The 14297-nt window shown below is 38.6% G+C and overlaps 1 protein-coding gene across 1 annotated transcript in view; it reads left to right on the forward strand.

The window, feature by feature from the left end:
• The window catches only part of TLN2 (talin 2), a 268344-nt gene that overhangs the window by 144232 nt on the left and 109815 nt on the right, over positions 1-14297 (forward strand). The window contains exon 39 of the mRNA XM_036734916.1: positions 631-801. Coding sequence (XP_036590811.1) covers positions 631-801 — 171 coding nt within the window. The remainder of the gene's footprint in view (positions 1-630; positions 802-14297) is intronic.

Genomic DNA, 14297 nt, shown 5'->3' on the forward strand with positions numbered 1-14297 from the left:
ACAATTTGCTTCCTTTATTAAAGCATTAAGTGAAACCTTAGAATAGACCCAGTCAATCACCGTCTCTTGGCAGTTCGGTAAATGGCTTTTCATCAGCCTGGGCTAAATCCAGAGCTAAATGTCTGAAGATAATGATAAAAGATTTTTTTGCTTTTTGTTTTTCTTTGATTTAATTTTCCTGGAAATATCCAAGCCTCTGCTAGAAAACATGACATTTGAAATGGGTACAAGGATGTAGTCTTTTGGCTCTATCATGAAATAAAGAAGTCTTATGCATCAATGATTAAGCTTTCCTTATATAGTAGAAGAGATAATTGTCCCTTTTTTTAAAAAAAGTTCTTAAAAGTTTCTTGTTTTCAAAGTAGTTGACTCTAACATTAGGCACATTTAAACTTCATACTACTGAACAAGTTTCTCTATGCTCCTGTAATGGTTACAAAAAGGAGGTAGAATTCCTCAAGGCAGTTCAGAACTGTCCTTCAATAAATTTCAAGATGGGTTTTCAAAAGCCAAGTTGCATATCTTCGTACAGAGTCATCTGATCTTTCTTTAATTTCTGTCATTCTCTGCAAAGTATGGCTTAGTACATGTTAAACTGAATGCTTTTTTTGTGGATGTTTTCATTGCAAGGTCACACAGCTGGCAAGTTACTTCGAACCCTTGATCTTAGCTGCAGTTGGTGTTGCATCTAAGATTCTAGATCATCAGCAGCAGATGACAGTATTGGACCAGACCAAGACACTAGCGGAATCTGCTCTACAGATGTTATATGCTGCCAAAGAAGGTGGAGGCAACCCCAAGGTATAGTCTAAAAGACCCTTCCCCCACGAAGACCTCACAGTGGAGTCACTTTGAAGTAGTCACACGTTCCTGCTGTGTTAAGTATTGCCTAGAAATATTTGGTTTTCCAGGTCAATAAATCTTCCTTTCTGCTTTGCATTTGGACAGTGAACTATAAGAGACAATGTCTGTAGCATTGGCATTCTTAATGTTCACCAGGGAAAAAGTGAGAAAACTACATGATGAAAACCTTTTTTTTGTTGGCTTCTTTTTCATGATGTAGCAGTAGTATATCAGCAGGCAAGCCTCTTTTGGGATGTGTGTGATTATTACAGGAATAAAAACACTATCTCTGGGCATCTACCCAGAGTACAGGGGGCCTCTTTTCATTATTTTCAAGCAAGTGATATATCTTTAGATGCATCTCTCAATTTAGGCATTCACTGCAGTACAAAGCAAAATGTGGTATAAGATCACTGATGGTATTGACTTTTGTTATCTTAGGGACAGGGCATGTGAAATACTCTGGCCTATTTCCAAATGGAATATCTCTTTAGCTTGTAATATTTTGTTGTTACATTAAGTGGCCAAGGACAGCTGTAGGTCATTTTCTTTAAGAGGTAACAATTGTGTTAAAATGTTTCAGTAAAGAAACATTCAGTTCAGCAGGACTTGAATCCTAGAAATGGAGGTTTAAGGGGGTCCTCATCTATTGAATGGCTGATGACAACAGGTTACATCGGATCTCAGTGCATCCTTCTATAAGCAATTTCTTTTGACAGAATATAGGGTGTAAAGATTTTGATGCTTAATAACCTGATTCCACCAAACTACTAACACACATATATTTTCTTTGTGAAATTTGTATGTTCAAGGTGTCCCAAAAGTCTCAGTGCAGCTTTAAATAGCTTAAAGCTGCACTGAGACTTTTGGGATTGTGTATGTGTGTGTGTGTGTGTGAGAGAGAGAGAGAGAGAGAAAGAGAGAGAGAGAGAGAGAGAGAATAGGTCTAAAAATATGTTTTGATATTTTATATGTTTGCTATATCCTTAATTTCTAAAAAACCTGCCAAGCACCAGAAATTGAAAATAATATAGTGAGTAGATACAAGACAGAAATCAGTTAGTTGGATAAAGGCAGACATGGCATGCTTATTAAATTCATCAGACTGGCTTTTTGCTCGTCCTTATGCAAGGCTCTTCATCTCATCTTATCTCCACAGCTTTGCACAAACATCCCCCCATGCTTGGCATGCTTTCCCACCTCACTTCTGCCTCTTAGAATCTCTCATTTCCCTCAGAACCCTGATCAAACTTTACATCCATAAAGAATTTCCTGATCCCCCAACTGCCAGTGCCCTAGTCCTAAAATATGTGCCTTATATTTATATATTTTTATTTATGTGCTGAATGCCTCCCTGGATAGAATGTGGGTCCCTTGAGCCCAATGATAGTTTCAATTCTACCTTGGTACCCTTCCTCCCACTCCCAGCAGAATGCCTGGCAGATAGCTGGCATTTAAATCACACTTTTTGTTAATCGATAGATGGAATTTGTGCACATTCCCTCTGGTTGTCTCCAATGCCTGGAATGCTATCCCACCTCTTTTCCACCAACTGATCTCCCTTTAAGTCCCAACTAAAATCACACCTTCTACAGGAAGCCCTTCCCAACCCCTCTTAATTCCACTGCCTTCCCTCTGTTAATTTTTTCCTATATATCCTGTATATCACTTGCTCTGCATGTATTTGTTTGCATGTCGTCTCCCCCATTAGATTGTAAAATTTTTTGAGGGCAGGGACTTTTGCCTCTTTTTGTATTTCCAGAATTTAGCACCATGCCTGGTACATAGTAGGCACTGAATAAATGTTTATTGAGTGAATATTGCCCTTAGAGGCTAAATGACTAGCCTCAGGTCATACAGATTTTTAGTGGCAGAGCCTAGATGAGGACCCAAGTCTTCTGACCATAGTAATGCTTGCTCACTGACTGATAGATAGATTGACTGTCCTGTGGAAGGGGGACTGTGCCTCTTGTGCTTTGCCCCAGAGAGAAGAACTAGCAACAGCTCTTTGAAATTGCAGAAAGGCAAATACAGACTTGATATAAAGAAAAGCTTCCCAACAATTAGATCCATCTAACAGTTGAATGGGGCTGCCTCAGGACATTGTGAGTTTCCTGGAGGTCTCTAAGTAGAGGCTGGAGGATTGTTTGTCCATTATGTTGTAGCTGGGATTGTTTTTCATGTTCAGGTCCAAATCTATGGCCATTCTAGTTTCCTTCTCACTGTGAAATTCTGTGAGTCTGTCGTAACAACCCAAAGTGAGGTGATCACGGTCCAGTTGCTATGGAAATCAAAAGCAAAGGGCACATCTTTAAGGTGCACAGCTAAGAAAGATTCCTTACCACATGCCTCTTGGATTGCATGTGTATTTCAAACCTCAGATGAAGATGAACAGGAAGTGCAACCAGGGAAGAGGAAGAGGAAGAGGTGTTTAGCATAGTTTTTTAAAATCTTCTATTTTTATGTCAGAGTCATCAAGCTGTGATGTCTGGGGAGATGCCGATCTAGACAAAGCTAGAGCTAAAACGTGGATTTGACAGTTAACTGAATTACTAATAATATATAATAGGTGAGCTCCCTTCCTGACACAGTTGTCACACTCACAGGGAATCAGGCTGGTTCAAATACTACCATCTAAAAATGAACACCACGATTTGTTCTAAAGCCTAGCGTTACTACCCTCTTACCAAATGAGCGTGTTCATTTACAAATCAAGAATTATATGAGTGCCTCCTAATTTATATGGATTTGATCAACATAAATATAAGCAAAGTCTTGATACCTAAGTGATGATACGCAAAGTCCCAAGTGACACTGGTAAGACATTATGTACAAGGGGAGGAGAAAAGAGGGGGAAAGAAAAGAAAAAGAAAGTGGAAGTTTATTTTTAAGAAGGGGAGGAAGAGAAAAAGTTTATTTTTTCCCCACAAAATAAAATTTGGAACTATTATATACATATGTGTGTATATGCATGCATGTAAACACATATACTATATACACATATGTGTATGTGTAAATATACATGCACATATATACATGCATATATACATACATACTATATACACACATATGTGTATACGTATGCATATAAAGGTGGGGAGGAGAAAGGCATGTACTACAAAACACCAGAATTGCCTTATAAGTTAATTTCTGATATAAATGCATATCAGCATTAAATTTTTTAAATTAACATTTTTCTTTCTTTTTTTATTTCTAAAAACATGAAAGTGACTTGCCCATATTGACACAGGGAATTCATTACAGAGCAGAGACCCCAACCAGGATTTTGTGATTTCTAACTTCTCAGTGCTACCAGCCTTCCTTATTTTATGCTGTGAGCTTCTTCCTACAGGGCTAGAGCATGAGTATTTGTTTTCTTTCTGGAAGGAAGCATTCCATCAGGCAAATCTGACTAGATTTCTAGGATGTGGTTTTTCACTGAATTTTCATTTATGTAAGAGAAAATCTCACAGCTGGAAACATATGTATCTAGAACTCTGTGTTTGGTAATGAAGTTTTCAGTTTTAGAAAGAAGAACTGAAACCTGGGTGAAATATTTCTCAATAACTCACCTTCAGCTTCTGAAATGGTAAAAAATATGGTTGGTAAATGCAAGATAATGCTACCTCGCCTTCAGTCCCTGTTCCTTGTCCACCTTAAAACAGACCAGTTTTGTAAACCTGACTGGTATATGTCTCTGCTGGGTTGTAACGCTGACCTCTGGCCACAGCTCCATCTCTAGGGTGGAACAGGCCAAGGAACCCTCATCGCGTATGTCTTTTCTCCACCTTCACCTCTACCTTTTGAACCAAGTAAAAACTCTTTAAACATCAAAGAAAAACACTGTTTGGTGGAAGAAATGACCAAAGAGAAAAGATAATAAATTTTTAGAATCTTAATGTTGGAAGGAGCCTCATAAGTCAGTCCCTTCGAGCCCAAAGGTCCATCTCCCTTCCCATTTCATTGTAGGAGTCCCTCCTATAGCATCCTAATAACAGAGTCAACATGGACAACAGTCTATCAAGGCACATGATACAATTGTCTCCATTTTACTTATGAGGAAACTAGGGACCAGAGAGTTGGAAGGATTTGCCTCTGGTCACACAGCTAGAAAGTAGAGGAGGCAAAAACCTGAATTCTCTTGATTCCATCTCTAGCCCTCTTTCTACTCTTCCCCTCATAAAGAGAAGAATTAACTCTTTGGTTTTGAAAGCATGCTGTGATTGGTTGGCAAGAGTCCCAGAGACAGGCAGTCAGGGCACATTGAGGTCCCTGGTTTCTCATGTTGCCAGAATTCTAGGACCGTCAGTGTCTTTGTTCAAACTGCTGTGACACTGACTGCCGAGTTTAATCCCCACCTGGAAGCAGGATTTCAAGACCTCAGGAAAGCAAGCCAACAGTAATTAAATGGTGCAGAGTTAGAAACTCCTTGAACAGCAGGATAGGAATCAGATCCCTGGCCTCTGCTTGAATACCTCTGTGGACTAAAGTTTAAATTCTGAATGGTTTAATTACACATCCAAGGCCTTCTACAAATTTTTTAGTCATTTCTGATTCTTTGTGACCCCATTGAAGGTTTTCTTGGCAAAGATAGTGCAGTAGTTTGCCATTTCCTTCCCCAGTTCATTTTATAGTTGAGGAAACTGAGGCAAACAGGGTGAAGTGACTTGCCCAGGGTCACACAGCTAGTAAGTGTCAGGGCCAGGTTTAAACTTAGAAACATGAGTCTTCCTGACTCCCAGCTACCCAGCTTCCTTTTCTATAACCTAGCACCTCATTACCTTTCTATCCTTATTTCACAGTTTTCCCCTCTACCCATCCCAGCTTGACTACCATGTCCAGAATCTTCCTTCTTCCAGGCCTTTTCTGGGCCTTGTCCCTGCATTTAGGTCGCCTTTAAGTGCAACCCTTCCTCCTTGGGCTTCCTGCCCTTAACCCACCTCCATCTGTTGAAATTCTATCCATTGATCAAGACCAAGTCCATTTCCTCATTTCTTTTATCGCCCTCTCTACCCACCCCATCAGGCAGAAAAAATCTTTCTTTCTCTGGGCATAGTATCGGTCTTATGCTTTTGGCATAGTCTGCATTATGGGTAGTATATTATTTGTGGATTACATCCGTCCTGATAGATCATAAGGTCCATGAGGGCTGGGACTTGGCTTTAATTTTATTTATATTTCCTTTGGTTTCTAGTATTTCCTTTTCCATATAGCAAGTGTGTAATAAATTGATATTGAATAAATACATAAATGCCTCATAAGGCAGCCTGCTTCATTTGATAAACAGCTCTAGTTTTTAGAGACTTTCAAGAAATTGAACTGAAATCTGCCTCCTTGAAATATCTTCCTGTTTGCTATGCCCTGGGGCTAACTCTGCCCAGCTGTACCAGTTACAGTACTAAGGAGAAACCAATATGCTTCATTTACCTTTAAAGAGTAATTTAGTCTACAAATTGAACAGAATTCTAATGTCTTTTACTTTGCACTGTGGAAAGCAATAGCAAGGAACTTTTCTTTAATGTTAATTGAGCACCTACTGTTCATTAATTCATCCATAAAAGGTTTATTAAGGGCTATATGGAGGACATCAGTATGCTAGGCCCTGAGGGTGGAGGGAAGAGGTTGCTGAATTTGGAGAAAAAGTGCTCCCAGCTTTTGTGGAGCTTACAGTCTTTTAGTAAAAGATAATGCAAACATATAACTATAATAAACAATGTCACTTCATATATTCATTAGAGTCTTTCAGAACACGATACTTTGTAAGGTCAGAAGAGAAAGGTTATTGATGATGGCAGAATTAGGGAAAGGGTTAGGGAGAATGTTGACATTTGAATTGGTGTTTAAAGGATGGATATGACTACTACAGCACTAGACAGCAGAGAGGTTATTCCATTCCTGAAAGGGAGGAATGAGATGCAGGGCTTGTTGGGGGAGCAGAGCGTAGTCTCATTTTGCCAGATATACATTGGTCAATACAAGGCAAACAGTAATAAGACTAGAAAGGCATGGTGACAGCAAACTAGACATCAGCACCCTGGTCAGGGGCAGGGGAAGACAGGATCCTGAGTCAAGTCAGCATCGACCCAAATGCAACTGCTGCACCTACTCCCATTATGGATATGCACAGTAACATATTAGCGGGGATTTCAGTATAAGTAAGAGTAGAATGTACCACCAATAGTTCTAGCCAATTGTAACTATTATAAGTGCCTTTTGAAGGTAACTATGGGGTATGGCTGTACTGGGGACATGTCACAGCCACCCCCAGAAGAATCACTCTTCGGAAGGTATTTGGGGTAGGGGTGTATGTGTATGTGTATGTGTCTGTGTTTCCTCCTCCTGGATATCTTATTATTAAGAGGATTTCTGTGATAAAGCCTTCCAACAGGACCCTAGGGCTTTTCTCTGGTAGGGCACGGCCATTTGAGCTTCTCTCCCAAGAGGGAAGAGGGCCAAGGGACTAAGGGGATTTAATGCCCCAAATGTAATAGTACTGTTTGCATAACAAATTTTACTTTTACCCCTCTACCGCCTTAGAAATTTAGACATATATGGTGTACAGTTTAAAGGATCAGTTGCCCAAGCTGCCTGGGGTTACTTCTAGGATAGTATTGAAGTAAGATGGGGTCTTGCACATTGTTATCCTGACACCTCTCCCCTGCAAAAGCTGGACTGCAAGTAGCTACACACTTGATTTGGTTTGAACATGTATCATAGAATCATTCAGCCTCAAGGGACTGTGAGGGCAAACCTTGACCTTCGTGGGCTAGTGTGAATCAGCTATAAAAACAAAGCCTTGCTTCTTTGAAGTAGATCAGATAGTCAAAAGTGGTGACGTTCATATAGCACTTTAAGGTTTGCAAAGCACTTTGCATTAGTTGTTTCATTTGATCCTTACGACAGCCCTGTGAAGGAGCTGTTATTATTCTCCTTTTACAGGTGAGGAAACTGAGGTTTGGAAAGGTGAAGTGACTTGCCCAGTCATACAGCTAGTATCTGAGGCTGGATTTGAGTTCAGGTCTAACCTGACTCCAAGTCCAGAGTTCTGTTGCTGGGTGGCCTAGCTGCCACACAGAGGTGTAGTCTTTAAGATAAAAAGAAATTAGGAGACTCTTTCCATCAGAAGGTTCTCCCGATGTAAGAGGAGAGCCCTCTGGTGGGAGATTGTAGTGGCTTAAGACCAGTTCTTAGCAGAGTTCAAGACCTCCTTTGAGAAGTATGACTACAGGGTTAGGATTACACCCAGGTCTGGGGGCTGGTCCTCAGTATCTGTGAGTTTGGGCACTTCTGGGTTGGGAAGAGGCACTGCTGGTAAATATTAGAGAGCCATAGAATCCTTGGATTAGACCTGGTAGAGGGTCCTTTAATCTATCTAACCCCTCATTTTATAAAGAGTAAACTGAAATGTTCAGAGAAGCTGTGACTTGCCCAAGATCACAAAGGTCCATTTGAACCTCTGTCCTCTAGCTCCAAAACTAAGGTAGTTAGAAAAAGCTTGAACATAGAAGTAGATGACTAATTAACAGCTTGTTTGGTTCCTACAGACTTGGCTGGAGTTATAGATCTTACTTCAAGCTCAGAGATCAGCTGGACAAGAGGAGAGGAAGGGTAGCCTTGGGTCTGGAGATTTAGGGAAAGGGCAGTTAGAGAACAAGAAAGAAACTGGGGGATTCTGGAAAGATGGTGGAGGAGGTCGGAAATTTCCAAGCTTTCCAGATTTCCTCCACAAACAAAACAGAATAGTGCCTCATGGTGAATGAACATAGTGCAGCAAAAATTAAACAAGAGTTAGGGCAGAGCTGTGGTCTTCCAGGAACAACTGGAGAAGACCCAAGTAAAGACCCCAGGGACAGAGGTTAGGCCTGAGTCAAGTGCAGACATCTCCTGCCTACCTCCCCCAAAACAACAAACAGCAAGCTCTGGAGGCAGCTGGGTTGGGAGGTAGCCTCAGCCATAGGAATTCTCAACACACAGACAGTGTGGTAGGGTCAGACATCCGAGCAGGGGAAGATTGAAGGACCCTCTGCTGTTGAGGGATACCAGGCCCAGCTGTGCTGCTGGGGTTCAATCCTGGGCTGCAGCTGAAGGCAAGAAGCGACCAGGCCATGCCCCATACGTGCAGAAGCAATGGGGCAGATCCTGCTGACCATGGACACTTACAGGAGAGCTGAGTCCCTGGTTTTGGTTCTAGGCCAGAGGGGAGAACTGAAAGTTACAGCCACTGGATGGTTCTCAGGGAGCAAGAGCATTTAGCATAATGTGCATGGGGGCCCCAGCTGTGGCGTGGAGGGGGAAAGGAGTGCTGAGGCTAGGCCTCGGACAAAGCTCAGAAAATAACAGTAAGAAGGACCTGAGGCCAGAGGCACCATCCCCCACACCTCAGGACTGTTATAATAACAAGCTGCCAAAAATTTAAAAAAACCCACAAAATAAAAATTAGAAAGCCAAGGAGAAAGAATCCAACCATAGATGGCTATAATGGGGATAGAGAAGACCTGGGTCTTGTTTTCAGAGGTGGCTACCGAAGCAAAAAAAGTCTCTCCTACCCAAAGAGTAATGTCAAATGGTTTTGTGCCCAAGAAGCACTTGTGGAAGAACTTAAAAAGGACTTTTAAAATCAAATAAGAGAGACTGAGGAAAAATTAGGGAAAAATAAGAATAATCCAAGAAAACCAAGAAAATTATGAAAAGAAAGTCAACTAGCTGGAAAAAGAGATCCAGAATCTTAAGGAAGCAAACAACTCCTTGTAAACTAGAATTGGGGAAGGGGAAGTAAATGCCATTGTAAGATACCAAGAAATAATAAAACAAAATACAAAGGATGAAAAAATAGAAGAGAATGTCCAATGTCTCATAAGAAAAATAACTAATATGGAGAACAGATCAAGAAGAGAAAACATAAGAATTATCAGAGTACCTGAAAGCTATGATCAAAAAAAGAGTCTTGATACAATATTACAAGAAATAAGTAAAGAAAATTGCCCTGAAGTTTTAGAACAAAAGGGGAAAAAAAATCCACTGATCACTACCTGAAAGAGATCCCAGGATGAAAACCTACGGGATATCATAGTCAAAGTTCAAAACCCCCATGGTAAGGAGAAAATATTACGAGCAACAAGGAAAAAATTCAAATACTGCAGAGCCACAATCAGTATTACACAAAACCTAACAGCTGCTACATTAAAAGACTGCAGGTCTTGGGACACTATATATCAAAGAGCAAAAGAACTGGGGTTGCAGCAAAAAATAACTTACCCAGCAAAGTTAAGTTTAACCCTAAATGGGAAAAATAAATATTCAATGAATTGACACTTTCGGATTTTTTGTTGCAAAAAGACCAGAGCTTAATGGAAATTGTGACATATAAGATCTAGGAGAAACATAAGATAAACATCAAAGACCAGTTAAAAGGGACTCAATAAAATCAAACCGTTTACTTTTTATACACGGAAATGTAAACTGTATTCTTCAGACTATCATTAGTAATTGGGTAGTTTGAAAGAAAGATTGGGAATGAGCTGAGTATGATCTGGTAAAAGGTAAATTTGTGTAGGGAAAGGTTTAAAAAAAAAGCAGTTATACAAATGAGGCACACGAGGAAGAACTGATATAGAGGAATCAGATGGGGTAGAGGGCTGGTAGTACTGGTGGTACTCTCATCAGATCTGGGTTAAAAGAGGGAACAACAGATACATCTAGAAGGGTATAAAAGTCTTCTAAATTTATAAAGAAATAAGAGGGTAAGGGAACAAGAAGGGGAGTGGTTTAGAAGGGTGTGTAGATTAAGATTTAGGACGGTGGGAGGAAAATTGGGATTGGGGAGGGGATAAGGGAGAGACTCTTTAAAAGGGTATGAAATAGCGAGGTAGTGGTTAGAAGTAAACTAGAGGAGGGATAGGGGAAAAAAGAGAGGCTGAGAAGGACAATAGTGAGGAAAAATAGGATGGAGGGAAATCCACAGATAGTAATTATAACTTTGAGTAGCGGAATGGATTAAAAATTAGAATCCGACGATATGCTGCTAACAAGAATCACATTTAAAAAGGAGAGATACAGTTAATAAAAGCCTGGAGTGGAATGTATTATGCCTCAGCCTATGCAAAAAAAGCAGGGGGTGCAATCATGATATCAGACAAAAGTCAAAGCTAAAAATAGATTTAATTAAAAGAGATAAATAGGGAAACTACATTATGATAGAAGGGGCCATAGATAATGAAATAATATCAATACTAAACTTACATGCACCAAATATCATAGCATCTAAACTTTTAAAAGAAAAGTTAAATAAATTACAGATAGAAATAATAGTGGGGGACTTGAATCTTTCCCTCTCAGAACTAGACAAATCTAACCACAAAATAAATAAGAAAGAAGTTAAGCAAGTGAATAGGATTTTAGATAAGCTAGATAGGATAGATCTGTGGAGAGAATTGTTGTTGTTATTTGTCCTTCATTCTGGAAGAGGACCATGGCATCTCGAAGGTGGTGCCATGACTTGCAAGTGAATTGGATATAAGTGAGAGAGGGCTGTGCTAAGTCACCAGTGTCTTTTTCCTCCAGAGCCAGCTGGATCCAGTGACAACATATAGATCAGGATGAGAAGAAACCAAATTTTACTAGTATCAAAAAAAAGTGAATACACCACTAATGAAGATGAAGTCAAACCAATTTTAAGGAATTATTTTGCCCCATTATATGCCAATAAATTTAACAACTTAAGTGAAATGGAAGAATATTTATCAAAAAAAAAACCCAAACCTACCTAGATTAGCAGAAGAACTAGAATATCTAAATAGACCTATTTTAGAAAAAGAAATGAACAGGCCATAAATGAGCTTCCTAAGACAAAAGCACCAGGACCAGATGGATTTAAAAGTGAATTCTATCAGACATTTAAAGACCAACTAACTACAATATTAAATAAATTATTTGGAATAATAGGCAAAGTAGGGATCCTACCAAACTCCTTTTATGAAACCATTATGTTACTGATACCTAAACCAAGAAAAGTAAAAACAGAGAAAGAAAATTACAGACCAATTTCATTAATGAATATAGATTAAAAAAATCCTAAATAAAATACTAGCTAAAAGATTACAACAATATATTACAAAGATTATATATTATAACCAAGTGGGATTGATACCAGGAATGCAGAAGAAAAAGAAATAGAAGGAATCAGAATAGAGAATGAGGTAATAAAACTATCTCTCTTTACAGATGATGATATACTTGGAAAATCCTAAAGGCTCAACTAAAAAGTTAATTGAAATAATAATTGCAGCAAAGTAGCAGGATATAAAGTAAACCCACATAAATGGTCAGCATTCCTACATATCACTAACAGGATCATGTAGAAAGAGATAGCTACTGATACCCCATTTAAAATAACTCTAGACAGTATAACATACCTGGGAATACACCTACCAATTCAAACCCATGATCTATATGAACAAAATCATAAAAAACTTTGTACACAACGTCAGATTTAAATAAATGGAGAAATATTAATTGTTTATGGGTAGGTAGGGCCAATATAATAAAAATGACAATTTTGCCAAAATTAATCTCCATTTAACATCCAATTAAATTACAAAGAAAATTATTTTATGGAGCTAGAAAGAATAGTAAAATTCATTTGGAAGAACAGAAAATCAAGAATATCAAAGGAACTAATGGAAAAAATATAAAGGAAGGAGATATAACAACACCAGATCTTAAACTATATTATAAGGAGGTAATTATCAAAACTATCTGGTACTGACTAAGAAATAGAAAGGTAGACCAGTGGAACGGAGTAGACAAAACAATCTACAGCAGCAAATGAATATAGTAACCCAGCATTAGAGAAGTGTAAAGACTTTAGTTTTGGGGATAAGAATTCATTTGGTAAAAAATTGTTGGGAAAGCTGGAAAGCAGTCTGGTAGAAATTAGGCATAGACCAGTATCTTATACCATTTACCAAGACAGAGTCAAAATTAGATATGAAGGGAGGCATTACAAGAAAATTTGAAGAACATGGAACATATTACCTATCAGTCTTATGGATAGGTGAACAATTTGTGAACAAACAAGAGATAGTGTTATGAGATATAAAATGGATAATTTTGATTACATTAAATTAACAAGTACAAATAAAAGGAATGTAGTCACAATCAGAAGGAAAGCAGAAAACTGGGAAAACATTTTTATAGACAGTTCTTAGATAAAGATCTCATATCTCAAATATATAAAGAACTTAGAATGTGAGTCATTACACAATTGATAAATGATCAAAGGATATGAACAGGTAGTTTTCCAGTGAAGAAATCAAAACACTTCATAATCATATGAAAAAAATACTCTAAATCATTATTGATTAGAGAAGTGAAAATTAAAATGACCTTGAGCTCTCATATTACACCTGTGAGATTGGTTAAAATGATATAAGGGGAAAGTGACAAAACTTGGAGGGGGTGTGGAAAAATTAGGACCTTAATTCGTTGTTGGTGGATCTGTGAGCTAATCCAACCATTTTGGAGAGAGATTTGGAATTGTGCCCAAAAAGTTATTAAACTGCCTAGCCCCTTTGAACCAGCAATACCACTCTTGGGTCTGTTTCTCAAGATGATTAGGGAAAATGGAAAAGAACATACATGTTCTAAAATATCTATAGCAGCTCTCTTTGTGGTGGCAAAGAACTGGAAATCACGGATTGCCCATCAGTTGAGGAATGGCTAAACAAATTGTGGTATATATTCATGAGGGAATATTACTCTGGTCTAAGAAGTGGTGAACTCAATGATTTTAGAAAAGCATGAAGAGACCTCCACGAAATAATGAGCAAAACCAAGAGAACACTGTATACGGTAACAGTAGTATTGTTTTAAGAACAACTTTAAGCAACCAAGTTATTCTGTTATAAATACCCAAATTAACCGCAAAGATCCTATGAAGTTGCTGTTTAAATCCAGAAAAAGAACTGACATATACATATGTATATCTGTGTATGTGTATACATACATGCATATATAGATATGTGTCTAATGGTAGCCATCTCTAAGTTTGGGGGGGGGAAGGGAAAAAAGTTACATGTTAACTTTGTTGTATATTTGAAAGAAATAACAAGTTTTACATAACGTGTCTGCAACTTCAGGTGCAGTCCTCTGTTTTTCTATCCCACTTTGTTATGGAAATATTTTTTTTATTAAGTTCAGAGTGAAATAAATAAGTTTTAAAAGAAAGAAAGCCACTTAGTAACAAGTAGAAGTCTATGATATCCCTGACTTTGGGAGTTCTGGGGCTATTAAGGTCTTTGTTTCTGCTATGGTGGTATTGCTGACTACTGCATGCAGTGGTATGGCCTGCTGAAGCCATAGGAAATGAGATAAACCAAGAACAGTGCTGTAATTTCTCATTTGGAAGGAGAAACCTGTTGAGGAGCCTGGGGAAGGAAAAGGCAGCTCTCCTTCCA

This window comes from Trichosurus vulpecula, chromosome 8 (genome assembly GCF_011100635.1).
Source record: "Trichosurus vulpecula isolate mTriVul1 chromosome 8, mTriVul1.pri, whole genome shotgun sequence".
Taxonomy (NCBI): Eukaryota; Metazoa; Chordata; class Mammalia; order Diprotodontia; family Phalangeridae; genus Trichosurus; species Trichosurus vulpecula.